The sequence below is a fragment of the Salvelinus fontinalis genome, chromosome 2 (genome assembly GCF_029448725.1).
Source record: "Salvelinus fontinalis isolate EN_2023a chromosome 2, ASM2944872v1, whole genome shotgun sequence".
Classification (NCBI taxonomy): Eukaryota; Metazoa; Chordata; class Actinopteri; order Salmoniformes; family Salmonidae; genus Salvelinus; species Salvelinus fontinalis.
Genome location: NC_074666.1, coordinates 99,024,269 through 99,049,500, shown reverse-complemented (window position 1 = coordinate 99,049,500; position 25,232 = coordinate 99,024,269). Strand labels below are relative to the sequence as shown.

The 25,232-nt window shown below is 45.0% G+C and overlaps 1 protein-coding gene across 1 annotated transcript; it reads right to left on the bottom strand.

Moving 5' to 3' along the window:
* Nucleotides 1–651: 651 nt before the first annotated feature.
* Nucleotides 652–23,306, bottom strand: LOC129833016 (cytokine receptor-like factor 3). Its single transcript, XM_055897235.1, has 10 exons — nucleotides 23,198–23,306; nucleotides 15,363–15,492; nucleotides 6,678–6,885; nucleotides 5,319–5,406; nucleotides 4,992–5,169; nucleotides 4,774–4,831; nucleotides 4,039–4,203; nucleotides 3,426–3,564; nucleotides 3,217–3,329; nucleotides 652–3,068 (listed from the first exon to the last, which is right to left on the bottom strand). The coding sequence occupies exons 2-10, from the start codon at nucleotides 15,477–15,479 to the stop codon at nucleotides 2,803–2,805; spliced, it is 1,332 nt and encodes a 443-aa protein (XP_055753210.1). The 5' UTR covers nucleotides 15,480–15,492; nucleotides 23,198–23,306; the 3' UTR covers nucleotides 652–2,802.
* Nucleotides 23,307–25,232: the final 1,926 nt, after the last annotated feature.

Genomic DNA, 25,232 nt, shown 5'->3' with positions numbered 1-25,232 from the left:
TAACACTACCGGTTACTGTAACTATCTCATGGATACGGTTCTAACACTACTGGTTACTGTAACTCTCATGGATACGGTTCTAACACTACTGGTTACTGTAACTATCTCATGGATACGGTTCTAACACTACTGGTTACTGTAACTATCTCATGGATACGGTTCTAACACTACTGGTTACTGTAACTATCTCATGGATACGGTTCTAACACTACTAGTAGAAATGGTCTGTTATCCTGGCTAGTAGAAATGGTCTGTTATCCTGGCTGGTAGAAATGGTCTGTTATCCTGGCTGGTAGAAATGGTCTGTTATCCTGGCTGGTAGAAATGGTCTGCTGGCCTGGCTGGTAGAAATGGTCTGCTGGCCTGGCTAGTAGAAATGGTCTGCTGGCCTGGCTAGTAGAAATGGTCTGCTGGCCTGGCTAGTAGAAATGGTCTGCTGGCCTGGTTAGTAGAAATGGTCTGCTGGCCTGGCTAGTAGAAATGGTCTGCTGGCCTGGCTAGTAGAAATGGTCTGCTGGCCTGGCTAGTAGAAATGGTCTGTTATCCTGGCTAGTAGAAATGGTCTGTTATCCTGGCTGACCCATAATCCTGAAGTTCTGTCCATCTCTTGATGTAGCTCCAATTTGGATCGTTGCATATTTCAGACAAAAATAGATGAGTAAGCAATTTATTGGATGTTTCTGGGGCATTCATTCTGTACTGAAGGAAGGCACAAGGAGGTATACACACACATGTAGATAATAAAAGCAGGACTGGGGTCAATGCTATTTAGGAAGTCAACTCACATTCCACTTTAACGCAATTGGAATTTCAGTTAACCTCCCGAATTGAAATGGAACTGAGCCCAACCCTGATTACAAGTCACAGTCAGCATTCCAAAAGTGCACTACTTTTGACCAGCCCTATGGATCCTATTCCCCATCTAGTAGTGCACTAGATGGGGAATAGGCTGCTATTTGGGACTCAGCCACACAGTTAAAGGAATCAGAGACGGATGTTTGCATGAGGGTGGTGGATGACAGACAGCTGAGTACGACCCCACTTTAACAGGTGGCCTGGTTCCATTTCCAACCCCACCACCTTACCCTTGCGCCATTGGCAGCCTTTCACTGATATCAGATGATTTGGACGTGAAGCAACACTGCCACAGAGTAACTATACAGCTGTATACTGTATCCAGCTATAACTTTTATCTAGCAGTGTCTTATGTATGACCACTGTTAACCTGTTAAATGGTCACACTCCCAAGTGACGCAGTGTCACTACAGACCCTGGTTCGTTTCCAGGCTGTCACAACCGGCCGTGATCGGGAGTCCCATAGGGTTTGTCCCAGCGTCGTCCGGGTTAGGGGGCAGGCCGTCATTGTAAATAACATTTTGTTTTTACCTGACTTGCCTAGTTAGATGGTTCAAATTAACCTTTATTTAACTCAACAGTCAGTCTGCTGAAGAGCGCTCTGTAACCACAGCAACCATTCCATCTCTGCAGAACCACAGGAAGCAACCCACTCGTCCCTATATTGCTCTAGAGGAAATAGAATACCGTTTTAAAATATAAATCACTTCTCACAAGTAGAACACGTTCCCCCCAAAATTCATCAATGTCTACAAGTGAAGTTACATTACATGGTTGTGAAAACTGTTAGCAAAAAAAATAAAACAAGTTTTTAAAAAGCACATTAAGAGCATGAAATGGAATCTGATTCAGAACACTTCGTCCACACCACGAGTTCTGCTCACTGAGCTAGAGAATTAAACGGGTCGACAGGGAAGGAGAGACTGACAAAAGAAGAGGTTACGATCTCGAGGGAATCGTTTTTCACAGTGGTGGTGTCTTATTCTGTGGTAAACCACACCAGCGTGCTTTGCAGCTCATGTGTTTGATGAAAGGTAACGTCTCTCTCTCTCTCTGATCACTTCTAAGGTCTCTGAATGAGACCACTCCCTTATTGTTCTCACATTCAAAAGTAAAAAAAACACAATTTTAGGACGTTTGGAGAGAATGTGCATCTGAAATATGGCACCCTATATAGTGCACTACTTTTGACCAAGGCCCATAGCACTATGTAGGGAATAGGGTGCCATTTCATGCACAGCCTGAGTCATTGAAAAGGAAGAATGATTGGTCAGTTCTGGCACACGAGTCTGTATCAGATGGCAGGATATCTTATCAGGCAGTTCAGAAAGGGCTTTGCGTACAATGTCGATCCAGGTGCCAAGAGGAGAAAGGTGTGCTACAGGAGGTGAGATGTTCTGATACCGGAGAAGACAGCCATCACCAGTCATACCTGGAGGAAGCACAGATAGCTGCAGAAGGCCAGATGAAACATTTCCCAGGGTGAAAGGAACAGATGGGGTACATTACTGTAAACAGCAGTTGAATTCACATTTTAGAAATACCCCAATACTGAAAGGTTGCTATAGGGGGTAGAGGCTAAGGCAGTGATATTCAAAGGCGATGATCGCGACCCCACTAAACAAAAAGTACGAGTACAGATTATACAAACGTATTTGAAAAATACAATTGAGTACATTTATTTTGGTGTCTTGTAAATGTAACGAATTAAGGATTATTTGTTGATGTAAAATGTACTAATTTAAGGTTGTCATTATTTTTGGGGTGGGTTCATGAGAAAATGCACACAAACAAATAGGGTCCCTGCTAAAAAAAAAGTTTGAATACCACTGGTCTAAGGGGTTGGGTCTCGGGGTTGATTTGGGACAGGACAACTCCAGCAGACAGGACTGTTACTCTGCTTGTCCCTTTGTGTTGACTGACGGGGCTGCTGTCCAATCAGCAGCCTCAAAACACCAGCACCTTCCAACCAGGGTGGGCTAAGGAGCAACCAAAGAACAGGCAGTCCACCCCCTGGTCCAGCAGCCAATCAAACACCACTTCCCGGTTCCCTGAGCCAATCGTAACCCTCAGCTTGAAGTTGCCTCCGTCGCTAAGGTTGTTGTTGCTAATAGGTAGTAGGTTGACCACTTCCATATCAAAGGTCACGGCAGAGCCGAGGGTGATAGAAGGCAGCTGGTTGGTCATCTCTTTACCGTTGACAAACACCATTCCTGGAGGGAAGAGAGGAGAGAGGAAAAAGTAGGAAGAGGGATAAAGAGAAGGTGAGAAAAAAATCTGTCAAGTTTTGCTAAGTTTTAACGCTGCTGCTACTCTGCAATTGTACGCTTTACAATTGTTTTAAAGTGATGGTGAGTGTACCGTTGGTGGAGATGCAAACGGCCTGGTCCCTCTGGAGAGACTCCGCCTCTCCCTCACACCCCACACACACCCCGATACTGTCCCGCTTGTCCACCTGGCCCGTCGCAGAGATCCTACGCAAGCACACACAACACATTAATCACACGACAGGAATCACAGCATAACATTACGCTAGAGATTGTGATGGAGAGGGGAGTGTGTGTACTGACTTGAAGGTGAGCGTCTGTCCACAGAAGTACGTTGGAGCGTTGGAGTAGAGAACCCCAGCTTTAGAGGGGGACGAGTCACTCCGCATGGCGATGTTCCTTCTACTGCTGAGGATGTAGCCCTCACTGCCTGGACGCCACTCTGGAACACACACAAACACACGGTCAGAGAAACACACACCACCCAGAAGAAGACAGAAACCATGACAACAGTACATCTTCAGTCGAGGCCGACTGCATTTCAACAGGTCTGGCTCCAGGAGACACCTTCTCACGCCACAGACACTGAGACAGATGAGAGAGGATGTTGAGTGATGCCAGAGAGGATGGTGCTTTACTGACACCAACAGCACGGGAGGTGAAATTACAAGCTAGGTAGCTAGTGTGTGTGTACTAGCTTGCTGCACAAGCAACAATGGTTACGCCCTGGATCAGAGCTAGTGCCCTGACTGGTATGTGCCCAACACACTGATGCCCTGGACCAGAGCTAGTGACTCACGCTACACGAGACCAACAAACGTCTACAGGCTACGCAAGCACACACCATCTGAGATGCAAAAATACCATCAGAGATGTACTTTTGTTTACTGTGTGGTGTGTGTGTGTGTGTGTTTACCATGGGGAGCCAGTGTGGTGTATCCTGTCTGTGGGACGCTCCAGGGGCTCCACTCGGTCCGTCCCTCCCCCCGGGCACACACCCTGAACAGATGATCAGTGTGGGGATCCAGGTGTAGGACCAGGAACTCCTGCTCCGGCCCGATGTAGGTATCCTCGTACTGACCTGAAGGGGATGATACCAAGGTTAGGACCACAGAGATCAAACACTATTCTAGTAGAATGTACTAGTCATATTATAAAGAACTATTCATATTATAATGTACCATTCATATTATAAAGTACTATTCATATAAAGTACCATTCATACAATTACATTTTATAATATATTTCACATTATAATATGATATATTATTAAGCACTATTAATAAAGTACTATTCTAGGTGAATGTACTATTCATATTATAAAGTACAATTCAATTAAAACGTATTTTCATATTATAATGTACATACAATTATATTTTATATTACACATTATTAAGCACTATTAATAAAGTACTAATATGTAATTGTATGGTTAGGACAACATATCCACAGGCGCAAACAGATTCATGGGATCAGGACTGGTCCCTTTGTTACAGTAAGGCAGCTTCGCTGGTCCCTTTTTTTCAGAAATGTGTTTATGCGTTATGAAAACATTCCGACTTAGATTATTATTATAAATATGAATGATCTAGAATCACAAAGAAATGAATAAGTTCTGGGATATGAAATCATTTTTGACCTAGGTACTGACCAGACACTGAGCGACGATACTGCAGACGGTAGTCCTGCACCGCAAACTCATCATCCACCTAGAGAGACAGAGATGTTATGAAACACCCCCCCCCCCACAGGACAGTGTACTAGTTAGTTAATATCAGTGTCATAACACCCCACAGGACAGTGTACTAGTTACTGATATTAACTGTCATAACACCTGTAGGGGGTGTGTGTGTGTGTGCGTGTCCTCACCTTACACCAGCGTACTAACACACTGCCAGGTCTCTCCTGGAGTTCCTCTATCTGGACCGGAGGGTGTGAAGAGACTGATCCGTGTCGTGACACTCTGTCTCTCACCGCGTACAGCAGAGAGTCATCCAGCTGGGCAGATACACACGGCACGTCTACTAACACTGGTACCTCCGGAAGGCTGACACACACACACACACGGTTAAAATAAACACACACGGTTAAAATAAACACACACACGCAAGTTAACCTTTACATTGTATTCTTAGTTACAACATACATGACATAGTGAAAGAGAGTATGATAATTCCCTCCCTCCCTCTCCTTCACCTGTCCAGCTGGATCTGAAGGGCCTTCTTGGTGAAACTCCCCAGCTTGTCCTCCTTCTCCCCCAGACCACAACGGATAGCTACCTCACCTGGAGAGAGGACATGAGGGAGGAGGAGGACAGGAGAAACATGATTCTGACGGCACTGAGGAGGAGGACAGGAGAAACATGATTGACGGTACTGAAGAGGAGGAGGACAGGAGAAACATGATTCTGACGGTACTGAGGAGGAGGAGGACAGGAGAAACATGATTCTGACGGAACTGAGGAGGAGGAGGATAGGAGAAACATGATTGACGGTACTGAGGATGAGGAGGAAGAAGAGGACAGGAGAAACATGATTCTGACGGTACTGATGAGGAGGAGGACAGGAGAAACATGATTCTGACGGAACTGAGGAGGAGGAGGATAGGAGAAACATGATTGACGGTACTGAGGATGAAGAGGAAGAAGAGGACAGGAGAAACATGATTCTGATGGTACTGAGGAGGAAGAGGACAGGAGAAACATGATTCTGACGGTACTGAGGAGGATAGGAGAAACATGATTCTGACGGTACTGAGTAGGAAGAGGACAGGAGAAACATGATTCTGACGGTACTGAGGAGGAGGAGGAAGAGGACAGGAGAAACATGATTGACGGTACTGAGGAGGAGGAGGACAGGAGAAACATGATTCTGACGGTACTGAAGAGGAGGAGGACAGGAAAAACATGATTCTGACGGTACTGAAGAGGAGGACAGGAGAAACATGATTCTGACGGTACTGAGGAGGAGGAGGACAGGAGAAACATGATTCTGATGGTACTGAGGAGGAGGAGGACAGGAGAAACATGATTCTGACGGTACTGAGGAGGAGGAGGATAGGAGAAACATGATTCTGACGGTACTGAGGAAGAGGAGGACAGGAGAAACATGATTCTGACGGTACTGAGGAGGAGGACAGGAGAAACATGCTTCTGACGGTACTGAGGAGGAGGAGGACAGGAGAAACATGATTCTGACGGTACTGAGGAGGAGGAGGACAGGAGAAACATGATTCTGACGGTACTGAGGAGGAGGAGGACAGGAGAAACATGATTCTGACAGTACTGAGGAGGAGGAGGACAGGAGAAACATGATTCTGACGGTGTGTAATATAAAGTCATAATGATTTGTGAGGTGATTGTTATTATATTTTATTAGTCCTGTTACACACAGTGTGTAAGGAACATGTGTGTTTTTTGCATATCCCTACTCCCCCTGAGACAGTCTCAGGGAGTGGGGTCACGGCCAGGGTCACCTTGGATCAGTCAGGGTTAAGTGCCTTGCTCAAGGGCTCCGGGATTTGAACCATGCGTCCCTCCGTCTATCTATACCTCACCCTCTCGGAGCAGCTCGTCTGCAGTGTTCACTCCGTGTTCTATGAGTTTCTGGCAGTCGTCCAGCGGTCGTACGCTGTCCTGCTCGATGACATCCACCTCGCTAAGGAGCACGCTCAGACGCTCCGTCAGGAGGCGGGTCACAGCCGTCTGGAGCTCTGAGAAATGACGCTTCAACCCCTCCCTGGCCTGAGACGAGCTGCCTCGTACCTGGAGAGAGAGCGAGAGAGAGAGAGAGAGATTCAATTGATATGTAAACTTTGTACCAAAAATGCTAAACCGTTAAGATGTGGAAACAGTGCCAGTCCCCCAACGGAACAGGAAGCTGGTGGTTAGTCTTTTGCAGTGAAACTTAGTCTCTGTTTCAGTTCCTCTTAACAGACAATCATCCTGAACTGAACTCCTGTCAGTATGAAACTACCAGACTGTCTCAGTCCCAAATGGCACCCTTAGTGCCTTCATAGTGCACTAGGGCTCATAGAGAGGAGGGGCCCATATAGCTCTGGTCAAAAGTAGTGCACTATATAGGGAGCTTTTTGGGACACACCCACTGACTGACAGTCCTCCTCTCACTATGACTATGAGAGAGAGACCAGAGAGAAAGAGGGTAAGAGACCAGTGAGAGAGAGCGAGAGACCAGAGCAAAAAAGAGCGAGACCAGAGCAAAAAAAGAGCGAGAAAGAGAGCGAGAGACCAGTGAGACCAGAGAGAGAGAGAGACCAGAGAGAGAGAGAGCGAAAGAAAGAAACAGAAGAGCAGAGGAGCTGCACTAATAAACAAGAGAAAAGAACAGTTGGATGAGGATGGAAAGACCTACATAGAACACTATCAGAGATCAGTGTGTACAGGCAACAGGACACAGGAAATGCCTCACTGGAGCCATTGCATCACTTCCTGGTGTCTGTCAGTTTTGTGGAGATAAGGGCAGTATCCTAAATGGCATCCTATTCTCTATATAGTGAACTCATTTTGACCAGGGCCCAAAGGTAGTGCACTATGGAAGGAATAGGGTGCCATTTGGTATGTTGCCAAAGATAATGTATATTTTGGGACGGTGAAGGATTGGAAAGCTAATATTGTCATCTGGAATACAATGACCACTGGGAGTAGAGGACATACAGGCTGGGGAGAGAGAGATAAGAGGTATGAGAGAGAGAGGGGTAAGGTGAGCGAGAGCGAGAGACCAGAGAGAGCGAGAGACCAGAGAGAGCGAGAGACCAGAGAGAGCGAGAGACCAGAGAGAGCGAGAGACCAGAGAGAGCGAGAGACCAGAGAGAGCGAGAGACCAGAGAGAGCGAGAGACCAGAGAGAGCGAGAGACCAGAGAGAGCGAGAGACCAGAGAGAGCGAGAGACAGGAGAGACACCAGAGCGAGAGAGAGACTAGAGAGAGAGAGAGACCAGAGAGAGATAACTACAGGATGTTTTGACTCCCTCTCATACAGAAGCCAGAAGTATTTAAGGCACACACACTGCTCACGGACGTCACACCATCCTGGTAATCTGTGTGTGTGTGACAGAGCAGTTTTTCCTGCCTGCCTAGTCTCATATTACAGTGATTATGACTCATCCCTGGGGAAGAGGGGGGTTATGGGAAAAATGGCCCAAAACTGGACTCTACAGCTGGGAAAGGAGAGAGACGAGTGCCAGATACTGGGTGGGAACAGTGGGCACCAGAGAGCGGGCAGAACAGAACCATTCTGTAGATAAGTGTCCATTTCAATTCATTGATAACTTTGGCGTTCTCTTGGTTATATAGAGGGGGTACTACCCGTTCTCTTGGTTATATAGAGGGGGTACTACCCGTTATATAGAGGGGGTACTACCCGTTCTCTTGGTTATATAGAGCGGGTACTACCCGTTCTCTTGGTTATATAGAGGGGGTACTACCCGTTATATAGAGGGGGTACTACCCGTTGGTTATATAGAGCGGGTACTACCCATTCTCTTGGTTATATAGAGCGGGTACTACCCGTTCTGTTGGTTATATAGAGGGGGTACTACCCGTTCTCTTGGTTATATAGAGGGGCTACTACCCGTTCTCTTGGTTATATATAGGGGTTTACTACCCGTTCTCTTGGTTATATAGAGGGGCTACTACCCGTTCTCTTGGTTATATAGAGCGGGTACTACCCGTTCTCTTGGTTATATAGAGCGGGTTCTACCCGTTCCCTTGGTTATATAGAGGGGGTACTACCCGTTCTCTTGGTTATATAGAGGGGGTACTACCCGTTCTCTTGGTTATATAGAGGGGGTACTACCCATTCTCTTGGTTATATAGAGGGGGTACTACCCGTTCTCTTGGTTATATAGAGGGGGTACTACCCATTCTCTTGGTTATATAGAGGGGGTACTACCCGTTATATAGAGCGGGTACTACCCGTTCTCTTGGTTATATAGAGGGGGTACTACCCGTTCTGTTGGTTATATAGAGGGGGTACTACCCGTTCTCTTGGTTATATAGAGGGGGTACTACCCGTTCTCTTGGTTATATAGAGGGGGTACTACCCGTTCTCTTGGTTATATAGAGGGGGTACTACCCGTTCTCTTGGTTATATAGAGGGGGTACTACCCGTTCTCTTGGTTATATAGAGCGGAGGGTGAAGTTGGTAACGTGGCTCGATACCCTCTATTCTCCTCAACCACTGAGAATGGGTTCATATCTACTACTGTAAACTATCTGTCATGTCTTTGGCCCAGTCAGAAGCAGCTGTGGAGGGCTGCTTCAATGCAGAGGGGAGACAAAGCCGTGTTGTTGCTTAGCGTTTCCGTCTAGTTCCGGTGGTGGGAATACTGCGGTGATGTTGTTTTGAGTTTCCGTCTAGTTCCGGTGGTGGGAATACTGCGGTGATGTTGTTTTGTGTTTCCGTCTAGTTCCGGTGGTGGGAATACTGCGGTGATGTTGTTTTGAGTTTCCGTCTAGTTCCGGTGGTGGGAATACTGCGGTGATGTTGTTTTGTGTTTCCGTCTAGTTCCGGTGGTGGAAATACTGCGGTGATGTTGTTTTGAGTTTCCGTCTAGTTCCGGTGGTGGGAATACTGCGGTGATGTTGTTTTGTGTTTCCGTCTAGTTCCGGTGGTGGGAATACTGCGGTGATGTTGTTTTGTGTTTCCGTCTAGTTCCGGTGGTGGGAATACTGCGGTGATGTTGTTTTGAGTTTCCGTCTAGTTCCGGTGGTGGGAATACTGCGGTGATGTTGTTTTGAGTTTCCGTCTAGTTCCGGTGGTGGGAATACTGCGGTGATGTTGTTTTGTGTTTCCGTCTAGTTCCGGTGGTGGGAATACTGCGGTGATGTTGTTTTGTGTTTCCGTCTAGTTCCGGTGGTGGGAATACTGCGGTGATGTTGTTTTGAGTTTCCGTCTAGTTCCGGTGGTGGGAATACTGCGGTGATGTCGGCGTAAATGTGTCAACATGTTGGCAGCTGCATAGGCTATTCAAATCAAATCAAACTTTATTTGTCACATGCGCCGAATACAAGTGTAGACTTTACCGTGAAATGCTTAATTACAAGCCTTTAACCAACAGTGCAGTTCAAGAAGAGTTAAGAAAATATTTACCAAGTAGACTAAAATAAAAAGTAATAATAAAAAAGTAACACAATAAGAATAACCGGGGTACCGGTACCGAGTCAGTGTGGAGGTTATATACAGGGGGTACCGGTACCGAGTCAGTGTGGAGGTTATATACAGGGGGCACCGGTACAGAGTCAGTGTGGAGGTTATATACAGGGGGTACCGGTACCGAGTCAGTGTGGAGGTTATATACAGGGGGCACCGGTACCGAGTCAGTGTGGAGGTTATATACAGGAGGTACCGGTACCGAGTCAGTGTGGAGGTTATATACAGGGGGCACCGGTACCGAGTCAGTGTGGAGGTTATATACAGGGGGCACCGGTACCGAGTCAGTGTGGAGGTTATATACAGGGGGCACCGGTACCGAGTCAGTGTGGAGGTTATATACAGGGGTCACCGGTACCGAGTCAGTGTGGAGGTTATATACAGGGGGCACCGGTACCGAGTCAGTTAGTTGAGGTAATCTGTACATGTAGGTGGGGGCGGAGTGACTATGCATAGATAATAAACAAACAGCGAGTAACAGCAGTTTACAAGAGGGGGGGTCAATGTAAATTGTCCGGTGGAGATTTTGATTAATTGTTCAGCAGTCTTATGGCTTGGGGGTAGAAGCTGTTAAGGAGCCTTTTGGTCCTAGACTTGGCGCTCCGGGAACCGCTTGCCGTGCGGTAGCAGAGAAAACAGTCTATAACTTGGGTGACTGGAGTCTCTGACAATTCTGGTTGAGCAGTGGTGACAATACAGTGAAGGTTTAAGCCACAACTCTTTTTGTAATTTACTGGGAAGCCAAAATGTAGATTTAAAGGAAGGAGAATCCCCCCCCCCCCCCCCCACCACCACTCGCCATCATACAGAACTAGTTCCCGGCTACGCCTCACAAAAGGACAGTTTGAAATGAACCAATTAAGATTTGAATGTTGATCACAACGTGCACATAGACTCTGGTTGTTTTAACGGAATAGCCTGGAATGTTTTTCAGCTCAGATTTACTCAAGAGGCCTACAGCCCAGCATAGTCATAGCCTATAGACCTAGTGCATTTAAACATATTAAGATTTAATGTGTTCGGGTTTCACAGTGCAGACCGAACTGAGATCCCCGTACTGAACGGTTCAGCACCAATACCGTTACACCCCCTATTCAGTAGATGGGAATTGAACCACAGAAGTAGTTGTTTAATACACACTACGTCATCACACACTGCCTTTCACCTGCAACACGTCAGCTTGATGGAGACATCTCTGGTGGGGAAACGGAGACATCTTGTTTTTAAATCAGGATTTTAGAACATTCTGATGACAATCTGTCACCAGATGGATGGAAACCTAGTTACAGACACAGATGAAGTCCTCACCTGAACTAAACAGCCTGTTTTCAATAGAATGTGCTTTTTAGTTCGGGAGTTGGACTACTCCGCATTCACGCCACCTCCGGTTTGGCCAATGAGCAGTGTTTGTCTCTCTTTTCATATACCTCTCTTTCTCTGCTTTACTTTTAGAGGAGCAGGAAATAACAACAGTGTTTAATATTAGCCTGAAGGAGGGGAGAGAGAGGAAGGGGGGAGAGAGAGGGGGGGAGAGAGAGGGGGGGAGAGAGAGGGGGGGAGAGAGAGGGAGGGGGAGAGAGGGAGGAAGGGGGGAGAGAGAGAGGGAGGGGGAGAGAGGGAGGAAGGGGGATAGAGAGAGAGGGGGGGAGAGAGAGGGAGGGGGAGAGAGGGAGGAAGGGGGATAGAGAGAGAGGGGGGGAGAGAGAGGGAGGGGGAGAGAGGGAGGAAGGGGGATAGAGAGGGAGGAAGGGGGATAGAGAGGGGGGGAGAGGGAGGAGGGAAGGCTGTAACATCTTCCTGATACTAGATGAATGGTCCTTTTGGTCATTAATATGGTCAAATCAGGAAACTATCATTTCGAAAACAAAACGTTTATTCTTTCAGTGAAATACGGAACCGTTCCTTATTTTATCAAACGGGTGGCAACCCTAAGTCTAAATATTGCTGTTACATTGCACAACCTTCAATGTTATATTATAATTATGTCAAATTCTAGCAAATTAGTTTGCAACGAGCCAGACGGCCCAAACTGTTGCATATACACTGACTCTGCGTGCAATGAATGCAAGAGAAGTGACACAATATCCCTAGTTAATATTGCCTGCTAACATGAATTTCTTTTAACTAAATATGCAACTTTAAAAATATATACTTTTGTGTATTGATTTTAAGAAAGGCATTGATGTTTATGGTTAGGTACATTCGTGCAACGATTGTGCTTTTGTTAAATCACCACCCGTTTGGAGAAGTTGAAGTAGGCTGTGATTCGATGATAAATTAACAGGCACCGCATCGATTATATGCAACGCAGGACAAGCTAGATAAACTAGTGATATCATCAACCATGTGTAGTTAACTTGTGATTATGTGAAGAATGATTGTTTTTTATAAGATAAGTTTAATGATAGCTAGCAATTTACCTTGGCTCCTTGCTGCACTCGCGTAACAGGTGGTCAGCCTGCCACACAATTTCCTTGTGGAATGCAATGTAATTGGCCAGAATCGGCATCCAAAAATACAGATTACCGATTGTTATGAAAACTTGAAATCAGCCCTAATTAATCGGCCATTCCATAGGTCGACCTTTAATCTGAATGAGGGTTGGACCAGCGTAGTTGTGTTATTACCTGTTTGCGTGCGGGTTGGACCAGTGTAATTGTGTTATTACCTGTTTGCACCAGTGTAGTTGTGTTATTACCTGTTTGTGTGCGGGTTGGACCAGTGTAGTTGTGTTATTACCTGTTTGCGTGAGGGTTGGACCAGTGTAGTTGTGTTATTACCTGTTTGCGTGCGGGTTGGACCAGTGTAGTTGTGTTATTACCTGTTTGCGTGAGGGTTGGACCAGTGTAGTTGTGTTATTACCTGTTTGCGTGCGGGTTGGACCAGTGTAGTTGTGTTATTACCTGTTTGCGTGCGGGTTGGACCAGTGTAGTTGTGTTATTACCTGTTTGCGTGCGGGTTGGACCAGTGTAGTTGTGTTATTACCTGTTTGCGTGCGGGTTGGACCAGTGTAGTTGTGTTATTACCTGTTTGCGTGCGGGTTGGACCAGTGTAGTTGTGTTATTACCTGTTTGCGTGCGGGTTGGACCAATGTAGTTGTGTTATTACCTGTTTGCGTGCGGGTTGGACCAGTGTAGTTGTGTTATTACCTGTTTGCGTGAGGGTTGGACCAGTGTAGTTGTGTTATTACCTGTTTGCGTGAGGGTTGGACCAGTGTAGTTGTGTTATTACCTGTTTGCGTGAGGGTTGGACCAGTGTAGTTGTGTTATTACCTGTTTGCGTGAGGGTTGGACCAGTGTAGTTGTGTTATTACCTGTTTGCGTGCAGGTTGGACCAGTGTAGTTGTGTTATTACCTGTTTGCGTGCAGGTTGGACCAGTGTAGTTGTGTTATTACCTGTTTGCGTGCGGGTTGGACCAGTGTAATTGTGTTATTACCTGTTTGCGTGCAGGTTGGACCAGTGTAGTTGTGTTATTACCTGTTTGCGTGAGGGTTGGACCAGTGTAGTTGTGTTATTACCTGTTTGCGTGCGGGTTGGACCAGCGTAGTTGTGTTATTACCTGTTTGCGTGCGGGTTGGACCAGCGTAGTTGTGTTATTACCTGTTTGCGTGCGGGTTGGACCAGCGTAGTTGTGTTATTACCTGTTTGCGTGCAGGTTGGACCAGTGTAGTTGTGTTATTACCTGTTTGCGTGCAGGTTGGACCAGTGTAGTTGTGTTATTACCTGTTTGCGTGCGGGTTGGACCAGTGTAATTGTGTTATTACCTGTTTGCGTGCAGGTTGGACCAGTGTAGTTGTGTTATTACCTGTTTGCGTGAGGGTTGGACCAGTGTAGTTGTGTTATTACCTGTTTGCGTGCGGGTTGGACCAGCGTAGTTGTGTTATTACCTGTTTGCGTGCGGGTTGGACCAGCGTAGTTGTGTTATTACCTGTTTGCGTGCGGGTTGGACCAGCGTAGTTGTGTTATTACCTGTTTGCGTGAGGGTTGGACCAGTGTAGTTGTGTTATTACCTGTTTGCGTGAGGGTTGGACCAGTGTAGTTGTGTTATTACCTTTTTGCGTGAGGGTTGGACCAGTGTAGTTGTGTTATTACCTGTTTGCGTGAGGGTTGGACCAGTGTAGTTGTGTTATTACCTGTTTGCGTGCGGGTTGGACCAGTGTAGTTGTGTTATTACCTGTTTGCGTGAGGGTTGGACCAGTGTAGTTGTGTTATTACCTGTTTGCGTGAGGGTTGGACCAGTGTAGTTGTGTTATTACCTGTTTGCGTGAGGGTTGGACCAGTGTAGTTGTGTTATTACCTGTTTGCGTGAGGGTTGGACCAGTGTAGTTGTGTTATTACCTGTTTGCGTGCGGGTTGGACCAGTGTAGTTGTGTTATTACCTGTTTGCGTGAGGGTTGGACCAGTGTAGTTGTGTTATTACCTGTTTGCGTGAGTTGGACCAGTGTAGTTGTGTTATTACCTGTTTGCGTGCGGGTTGGACCAGCGTAGTTGTGTTATTACCTGTTTGCGTGAGGGTTGGACCAGTGTAGTTGTGTTATTACCTGTTTGCGTGAGGGTTGGACCAGTGTAGTTGTGTTATTACCTGTTTGCGTGCGGGTTGGACCAGTGTAGTTGTGTTATTACCTGTTTGCGTGAGGGTTGGACCAGTGTAGTTGTGTTATTACCTGTTTGCGTGAGAGTTGGACCAGTGTAGTTGTGTTATTACCTGTTTGCGTGAGAGTTGGACCAGTGTAGTTGTGTTATTACCTGTTTGCGTGAGTTGGACCAGCGTAGTTGTGTTATTACCTGTTTGCGTGAGAGTTGGACCAGTGTAGTTGTGTTATTACCTGTTTGCGTGAGGGTTGGACCAGTGTAGTTGTGTTATTACCTGTTTGCGTGCGGGTTGGACCAGTGTAGTTGTGTTATTACCTGTTTGCGTGAGGGTTGGACCAGTGTAGTTGTGTTATTACCTGTTTGCGTGAGAGTTGGACCAGTGTAGTTGTGTTATTACCTGTTTGCGTGCGGGTTGGACCAGTGTAGTTGTGTTATTACCTGTTTGCGTGAGAGTTGGACCAGTGTAGTTGTGTTATTACCTGTTTGCGTGCCTGGCTGAGTCCATGTAGGCGTTGTTGTAGTTCGCTCCTGTAATTCTGAGCTGCTTCTATACTCTCCTTAGCCTCCTGCAGCAACGCCTCAGCCTCTATAGACATCCTGCTGTATCGCCTGGCTCACACACACACACACACACACACACACAGGTCATTAGCGGATGTTTGTAACTTCATGTCCCTGTGGTCTGATACTCTTCACTCTGAAAGCGTTCAGACTGGAACGTGTGTATTTCCCTGAAGTCAGTTTGACGCTCTGCACCACCACAGTACTACAACAAGGAGGGTCAGACACACAGCAGTGAGGAGAGACAGCTTGTACACCAGACAGACAGCAGTGAGGAGAGACAGTAGTGAGGAGAGACAGTAGCTTGTACACCAGACAGACAGCAGTGAGGAGAGACAGTAGCTTGTACACCAGACAGACAGCAGTGAGGAGAGACAGTAGCTTGTACACCAGACAGACAGCAGTGAGGAGAGACAGTAGCTTGTACACCAGACAGACAGCAGTGAGGAGAGACAGTAGCTTGTACACCAGACAGACAGCAGTGAGGAGAGACAGTAGCTTGTACACCAGACAGACAGCAGTGAGGAGAGACAGTAGCTTGTACACCAGACAGACAGCAGTGAGGAGAGACAGTAGCTTGTACACCAGACAGACAGCAGTGAGGAGAGACAGTAGCTTGTACACCAGACAGACAGCAGTGAGGAGAGACAGTATCTTGTACACCAGACAGACAGCAGTGAGGAGAGACAGTATCTTGTACACCAGACAGACAGCAGTGAGGAGACAGTCTCTTGTACACCAGACAGACAGCAGTGAGGAGAGACAGCAGTGAGGAGAGACAGTTTGGGAGATATGAGGAGAGACAGTAGTGAGGAGAGACAGTATCTTGTACACCAGACAGACAGCAGTGAGGAGAGACAGCAGTGAGGAGAGACAGTTTGGGAGATATGAGGAGAGACAGTAGTGAGGAGAGACAGTATCTTGTACACCAGACAGACAGCAGTGAGGAGAGACAGTAGGGGAGATTAGAGGAGAGTAGAGGATGTCTGACGATGATGTGTAAAACAGATCAAACCACTTCCCTTTAACTGGAGGAAAGCAACCAGCCAACCAGAGACCAGACACTAGCAGCAACCAGCCAACCAGAGACCAGACGCTAGCAGCAACCAGCTACAAGCAGATCGTCCCTATTCACATTCAAGATGACTGTTTCCCACATAGCAGATACAAACAGAAATCCATGGGTATGACACAAAAGAGTTTTACTGATGCTGTGGGTTAGGGTTACAGTACAGCCTGTACCAGACCAGAACATGTTGAGGTAGTTTGGGTGAAGGTACAGTACAGCCTGTACCAGACCAGAGCATGTTGAGGTAGTCTGGCTGAAGGTACAGTACAGCCTGTACCAGACCAGAGCATGTTGAGGTAGTTTAGCTGAAGGTACAGTACAGCCTGTACCAGACCAGAACATGTTGAGGTAGGCTGGCTGAAGGTACAGTACAGCCTGTACCAGACCAGAACATGCTGAGGTAGGCTGGCTGAAGGTACAGTACAGCCTGTACCAGACCAGAACATGTTGAGGTAGGCTGGCTGAAGGTACAGTACAGCCTGTACCAGACCAGAACATGTTGAGGTAGTTTAGCTGAAGGTACAGTACAGCCTGTACCAGACCAGAACACGTTGAGGTAGTTTAGCTGAAGGTACAGTACAGCCTGTACCAGACCAGAACATGCTGAGGTAGTTTGGGTGAAGGTACAGTACAGAGGAAGCCTGTTCCAGACCAGAACATGTTGAGGTAGTTTAGCTGAAGGTACAGTACAGCCTGTACCAGACCAGAACACGTTGAGGTAGTTTAGCTGAAGGTACAGTACAACCTGTACCAGACCAGAACATGCTGAGGTAGTTTGGGTGAGGGTACAGTACAGCCTGTACCAGACCAGAACATGTTGAGGTAGTCTGGGTGAGGGTACAGTACAGAGGAAGCTTACTTCAGTCTTCACCAAAACCTCCATCAAGTGCATTGTTTTCGCCCATAGACTTGTATAAAAACTGGTTTCACACATCGACTTGTATAAAAACTGGTTTTCACACATCGACTTGTATAAAAACTGGTTTCACCAGAGGCAGAAAGAGGAGATGGACGGGTTTTCACTAGAAGCCATCCCAGTGTACACAATGTATCCTACGCTGCCCCCAAACACACACCTTAGTGAGGTCATCTGGGAGGTTCATTGATTGATTGATTGAGTGAGTATGTTCAAAGGGTCACGGTACTACTGTCAAACACACACAGACAGCGGGAGGGTCAAAGTTGGTGTTGCAGGACAACAATACCAGTGGAACCACATGACCCACTGGGCTGAACCCACCCGTTTCCCTCCAGACGGATAACACAAAACACATGGTCTGTCCCTTAAAGAACTCCCCCTGGTAAAACGGAGTGCAGTATTTAGGGAATCTTTGGTTCAATCTACAGACCTAACAGATAGATTGACTGTGACTGTAGGCCTAACAGAACCACACAGACACAGTCAATCTAATAGAGCCACAAAGACAATCTAACAGAACCACACAGTCAATCTAACAGAACCACACAGTCAATCTAACAGAACCACAGACAGTTACACCAGAACATAATGAGATGTGCTTCTTTGACTATAAATAGTTACTGATCTGTTAGAAAAGAACTAGTGTATGTTTCTCAGAAAGCTTTCTAAAAGGGTGTGGTTTGTTGTTGGTAGCTGTTCTCTGTCTCTAGAATCCTACAGATTATAACACACTGTCACTCAGTCTCTAGAATCCTACAGATTATAACACACTGTCTCTAGAATCCTACAGATTATAACACACTGTCACTGTGTCTCTAGAATCCTACAGATTATAACACACTGTCTCTAGAATCCTACAGATTATAACACACTGTCTCTGTGTCTCTAGAATCCTACAGATTATAACACACTGTCTCGGTGTCTCTAGAATCCTACAGATTATAACACACTGTCACTCAGTCTCTAGAATCCTACAGGTTTATAACACACTGTCTCGGTGTCTCTAGAATCCTACAGATTATAACACACTGTCACTCAGTCTCTAGAATCCTACAGATTATAACACACTGTCACTCAGTCTCTAGAATCCTACAGATTATAACACACTGTCACTCAGTCTCTAGAATCCTACAGATTATAACACACTGTCACTCAGTCTCTAGAATCCTACAGATTATAACACACTGTCTCTAGAATCCTACAGATTATAACACACTGCCTCTAGAATCCTACAGATTAGAGGTCGACCGATTAATCGGAATGGCCGATTAATTAGGGCCGATTTCAAGTTTTCATAACAATCGGAAATCGGTGTCCAAATTTTTTTTTTTACACCTTTATTTAACTTGGCAAGTCAGTTAAGAACAAATTCTTATTTTCAATGACGGCCTAGGAACAGTGGGTTAACTGTCTTGTTCAGGGGCAGAACGACAGATTTTTACCTTGTCAGCTCGGGGATTCAATCTTGCAACCTTACTGTTAACTAGTCCAATGCTCTAACCACCTGATTACATTGCACTCCACGAGGAGCCTGCCTGTTACGCGAATGCAGTAAGAAGCTAAGATACATAAATAAAATCTATTTAGTCTCAAATAAATAATGAAACATATTAAATTTGGTTTAAATAATGCAAAAACACAGTGTTGGAGAAGAAAGTAAAAGTGCAATATGTGCCATGTAAAAAAGCTAACATTTAAGTTCCTTGCTCAGAACATGAGAACATATGAAAGCTGGTGGTTCCTTTTAACATGAGTCTTCAATATTCCCAGATAAGAAGTTATAGGTTGTAGTTATTATAGGGCTATTTCTCTATACCATTTGTATTTCATATACCTTTGACTATTGGATGTTCTAATAGGTACTTTAGTATTGTCAGCCTAATCTCAGGAGTTGATAGGCTTGAGGTCATAAACAGCGCTGTGCTTCAAGCATTACTAAGAGCTGCTGGCAAACGCAGTAAAGTGTTTGAATGAATGCTTACAAGCCTGCTGCTGCCTACCACCGCTCAGTCAGACTGCTCTATCAAATCATAGACTTAATTATAATATAATAAACAGACAGAAATACGAGCCTTAGGTCATTAATATGGTAAAATCCGGAAACTATAATTTTGAAAACAAAACGTTTATTCTTTCAGTGAAATACGGAACCGTTCCGTATTTTATCGAACAGGTGGCAACCCTAAGTCTAAATATTGCTTTTACATTGCACAACCTTCAATGTTATGTCATAATTATATAAAATTCTGGCAAATGAATTACGGTCTTTGTTAGGAAGAAATGGTCTTCACACAGTTCGCAACGAGCCAGGTGGCCCAAACTGCTGCATATACCCTGACGCGAATGTGCTTTTGTTAAATCATCACCCGTTTGGCGAATTAGGCTGTGATTCGAGGATAAATTAACAGGCACCGCATTGATTATATGCAATTCAGGACAAGCTAGTTAAACTAGTAAAATCATCACCCATGTGTAGTTAACTAGTGATTATGTGGAGATTGATTGTTTTTTTATAAGATAAGTTTAATGCTAGCTAGCAACTTACCTTGGCTCCTTGCTGCACTCGCATAACAGGTAGTCAGCCTGCCACGCAGTTTCCTCGTGGAATGCAATGTAATCGGCGTCCAAAAATGCAAATTACTGATTGTTATGAAAACTTGAAATCAGCCCTAATTAATCGGCCATGCCGGTCAACCTCTAGTTTTAACAGTGGTCAAGTAGGCTACTGTGGCTATTTGATCGTAATGTAGGCCTACCAGAGTGGCCTACCATCAACAACAATAGAGAAAATGCATCCAATGGAAATAGCTGTTCTATTATTCAGTCTACAGTAGCAGCCAATGTGTGGTGTTCAATGTAGTCCTACATTCCATGAGACTTTTGACAAAAAAAAACAGGGCTTGACATGAACCTGTTTATCCACTTGTCTTTCAGACAAGGAGGTGACTGAAAATGTTGTTAACACTTTACAAAATAAAATGCATTATTATTCCCATACCATTATTACAGAGAATTAGACAAATGATGTTACCCTCTGCCTATTGGCTACTTAGCTTATTTAAGCCTGTCTCAAAATACAACACTCCCTTCAAAGGCAAAGAAAAGCTCTTTACCTGACCTGCTTGTCTAGAAATGTTTAGTGCTCTTGTAGGAAGCAATCACTCCCCTACTACTGACTACTAATGATCTATAACTGGGCTAATAACTCACTAACTAGCAAAGGATATGAACACAATGTGGACACGTGGCTACATGCAGCTCTTGATTTGATCTCAAAACAAGCACATCTACACTCACTATCAAATCAGATGTTATTGGTCACATACACGTGTTTAGCAGATGTTATTGGTCACATACACGTGTTTAGCAGGTGTTATTGGTCACATACACGTGTTTAGCAGATGTTATTGGTCACATACACGTGTTTAGCAGATGTTATTGGTCACATACACGTGTTTAGCAGATGTTATTGGTCACATACACGTATTTAGCAGATGTTATTGGTCACATACACGTGTTTAGCAGATGTTATTGGTCACATACACGTGTTTAGCAGATGTTATTGGTCACATACACGTGTTTAGCAGATGTTATTGGTCACATACACGTGTTTAGCAGATGTTATTGGTCACATACACGTATTTAGCAGATGTTATTGGTCACATACACGTGTTTAGCAGATGTTATTGGTCACATACACGTGGTTAGCAGATGTTATTGGTCACATACACGTGTTTAGCAGATGTTATTGCGGGTGTAGCGAAATGCTTGTGTTTCTAGCTCCAACAGTGCAGTAATATCTAACAATGTCACAATAATTCACACAAATCTAAGTAAAGGAATGGAATTAAGAATGTATAAATATTTGGACGAGCAATGTCAGTGATACCACAGCTGTAAACACAGTCCAGTTTAAAGTAAATGGCACAGATCCATATATGGCATTGATCTATTTGCATATAGGCCTACTGCAGTTCTGATTGGTTATGCCCCACCAGTCTGTGTAGAGTACGGGCTGAGTCGTGCTCAATAGAATCCTACTCTGATGCGTTCTGCCGTCAACAAAATCTCTCGCATAGTTAGTTTTGTTTCAGGTATGTTGCATTGAAATTGGCCACTGTCGCCACACAGTAAAAGGACATGTAGATGGTGTTAACTAACAGAGAACACTCTAGAAAGTTGTGTAAAGTTCAATCTCGTGCTTCTCTCAGTGGGCTGATATGTCTAGCTGTGCAGCAATCTCAGGCCACTGAGCGCCGCGTTCAGTTTAGAGGGAACGTTGGTTAGGACGGAGTCGGCACCGAGTTGGGACTAGAAAGATGGAGAACTTTGTGTGTGTGTGGTTGAGAGTGTACGAACGTGTGTATAGGAGTGTGTGTGTGTGTGTTAGAGGTGTATGCTACAGTGTTGTCTATGTGATGCTGCTGATGATGCTGCTGCTGCTGCTGCTGCTGGTGACCTAGATTCAGACGGCAGTGGGCCTCCTGCCTGAACACACTGGCTACATCACAAATAGAACCCTAGTCCCTATGTAGTGCACTACTGTTGGTCTGATCCCTATGGGCCCTGGTCTCTCTCTCATCTCTGTCACATGCATTTACATGTGACAGAGATAGTATGGCGTGAATGTGTATGCCCCAGTTCTAAGACTAGACCCCTTCCCTCCACACACACACAGGATTTAAAGGCAGTAATCTTGGAGCAATATAACAGATTGACCCCAGCGTGGGAGGAACATTCAGGCCACATGGATAATCACAGACACACAATGTTGATCGCAGAAAGCCTCAGACTATTGTTGAGAAGATGCTGTCAGTGAAACATGATATCACCCTCACTCCAGCTGAAACAAAGTCTGCTATGGTCCTGGTCAAAAGTAGTGCACTATGTAGGGAATATGATGCTATTTGGGACCTTTGTTTTTCAGGACTTCGTGTACGCACCCGAAATCCATACAGTGGGTTAGGCTTTCAGACTTGTTATGAACATAGACCACTGACCTATAGATACGTATTGATCTGTTGCTAGGAAACAGTCCTACTGCCATGTCTACACTTTAATTCCATGAGTGTTACTGATAGCTAAGTCAAGAAAGTAAAGTAACAAATTACTTTGACATCGGCTGATGTAAAAAGGGCTTTATAAATCAAATGTGATTGATTTGATGGATTGATTGATTAGTAACCTACAAAATCTCATCACTTTGGACAATTGCCATTCTGATAGTTATTTCTAGACCTATAATTTAAATTCACCATATCCAGCAGTAGGCCACATTAACCTAGAATCCTACATCAGACGTGTCATTCTACACAACTGTCTGTCATTATGTGTTCAACCTGGAAAGTTATGTAAGATGCTCACATAAAGACGAGTGTGGAGCTTCGACCGCAACTATTATCCTCATCACGTAGCGAGCGGATGACATGGAGAGGCAACGCAACTTTGCGCAACAGAAAAACATGACCATACTCGCTCAAAATCAACTTCCGTAATTCTAAACACCCCCGTTTCACGAGAAGTCACCACCCAACATGCCTTTATCGGTACATATGCACTTCACACAATTCTGGTTATTGTTGGATGATGAATGAAAGTAAAGCATCGAGGGCTTGGCTTTCACCAACCCTCGTGAAACAAAACATTTCCAGAAAATGTCAAAGAAAGCACCCATGTACGCCAGCTCAAAGCACATCAAAAGTCATATTCAAGACATTAGTAAACGCTTCATGTAGCCTATTAAATAATGCGATAACGAATCCTACCTGATTCGCACTTAGTTTCTGGCCATTCTAAAGTGCGATACCGTTTCGGCTACCGAACAAACGCAAAGACGTTTTTTGCGCCAGTCCCCCAAAAAATTTTTTCCTGGGCTTTCTGCTGATCGGCAGCTCAACTAACCAATAGAAGAAGGATATCGCCCAGTCTTCCTCTCCCCGTGCCCGCCCTCTACGTTGAAAATGTGATACAATAGCCTTGCTGTAATAGTTAAAGACGGATGAAACTCGGATGATGCATTGGCATAAACATCCCAATGCAAGTTTCAACCAAATAAATGTACTTTCTAACTGTGCGATTTTATTGTTTGGACATTTTTATCATCGCCAAAGTATGCGTGTGATTGAGAATATGTGTAGACCTAAGTGACTGAATCATGACAGCTATCAAATCAAACTTTATTTGTCACATGCACCGAATACAACAAGTGTAGACCTTACCGTGAAATGATTACTGACAAGCCCTTAACCAACAGTGCAGTTCAAGAAGAGTTAAGAAAATACTTACCAAATAAACTAAAGTAAAAAGTAACACAATAACATATCAATAAGGAGGCAATATACAGGGGGCACCGGTACCGAGTCAGTGTGCGGGGGTACTGGTTAGTTGAGGTAATTTGTACATGTAGGTAGGGGTGAAGTGACTATGCATAGATAATAAACAGCGAGTAGCAGCAACGTAAATAGTCCGGTGGCCATTTGATTAATTGTTCAGTAGTCTTATAGCTTGGGGGTAGAAGATGTTAAGGAGCCTTTTGGTCCTAGACTTGGCGCTCCGGTACCGCTTGCCGTGCGGTAGCAGAGAAAACAGACTATAACTTGGGTGACTGGAGTCTCTGACAAATGTATTGGCTTTCCTCTGACACCGCCTATTACATAGGTCCTGGATGGCAGGAAGCTTGGCCCCAGTGATGTACTGGGCCGTACGTACTACCCTCTGTAGCGCCTTATGGTCAGATGCGGAGCAGTTGCCATACCAGGCGGTGATGCAACTGGTCAGGATAGTCTGGACTAAAACACAATTCTATTATTATGGTATCAAAATAGCATAGTTCAGTCTACATTTGTTTTATTGGTAGTCAAGAAAACAGCTAAATTAGCTTTTTTTTTTAAACAAATAAAACATCTCACAACGCAACCCCCCTCCCCTACATATTAACGTTTTAAAATGTTTGTCAATCTTAAAGTATTTTTGTCTGTAATGTCTTTTTCGTTATGTGTCGGAACCCAGGAAGACGAGCCATTGGAGTCGGCTAATGGGGATCCCAATAAAACCTCAATCTAAAAACATCATAATATACAGTCTAGAGCCACATGAAGAGCCATGTCTGTGTCTGTACACCGTTTCAACACCACCTCCTAGTGGTGATAGACAACCATGTCTCTGTCTGTACACCGTTTCTAGAGCACCTCCTAGTGGTGATAGACAACCATGTCTCTGTCTGTACACCGTTTCTAGACCACCTCCTAGTGGTGATAGACAACCATGTCTCTGTCTGTACACCGTTTCTAGACCACCTCCTAGTGGTGATAGACAACCATGTCTCTGTCTGTACACCGTTTCAAGACCACCTCCTAGTGGTGATAGACAACCATGTCTCTGTCTGTACACCGTTTCTAGACCACCTCCTAGTGGTGATAGACAACCATGTCTCTGTCTGTACACCGTTTCTAGACCACCTCCTAGTGGTGATAGACAACCATGTCTCTGTCTGTACACCGTTTCTAGACCACCTCCTAGTGGTGATAGACAACCATGTCTCTGTCTGTACACCGTTTCAAGACCACCTCCTAGTGGTGATAGACAACCATGTCTCTGTCTGTACACCGTTTCAAGAGCACCTCCTAGGGGTGATAGACAACCATGTCTCTGTCTGTACACCGTTTCTAGAGCATCTATCGATGATAGATGGGCAAAGACACTGTATTTATTTGAGCTCTGAGGTTTTATAAATCAAACTGTTGTCAAAACTTGTCATCATTGGTTAAAGCATTTCAGACAGAAAACCTTATAAAAAACAAC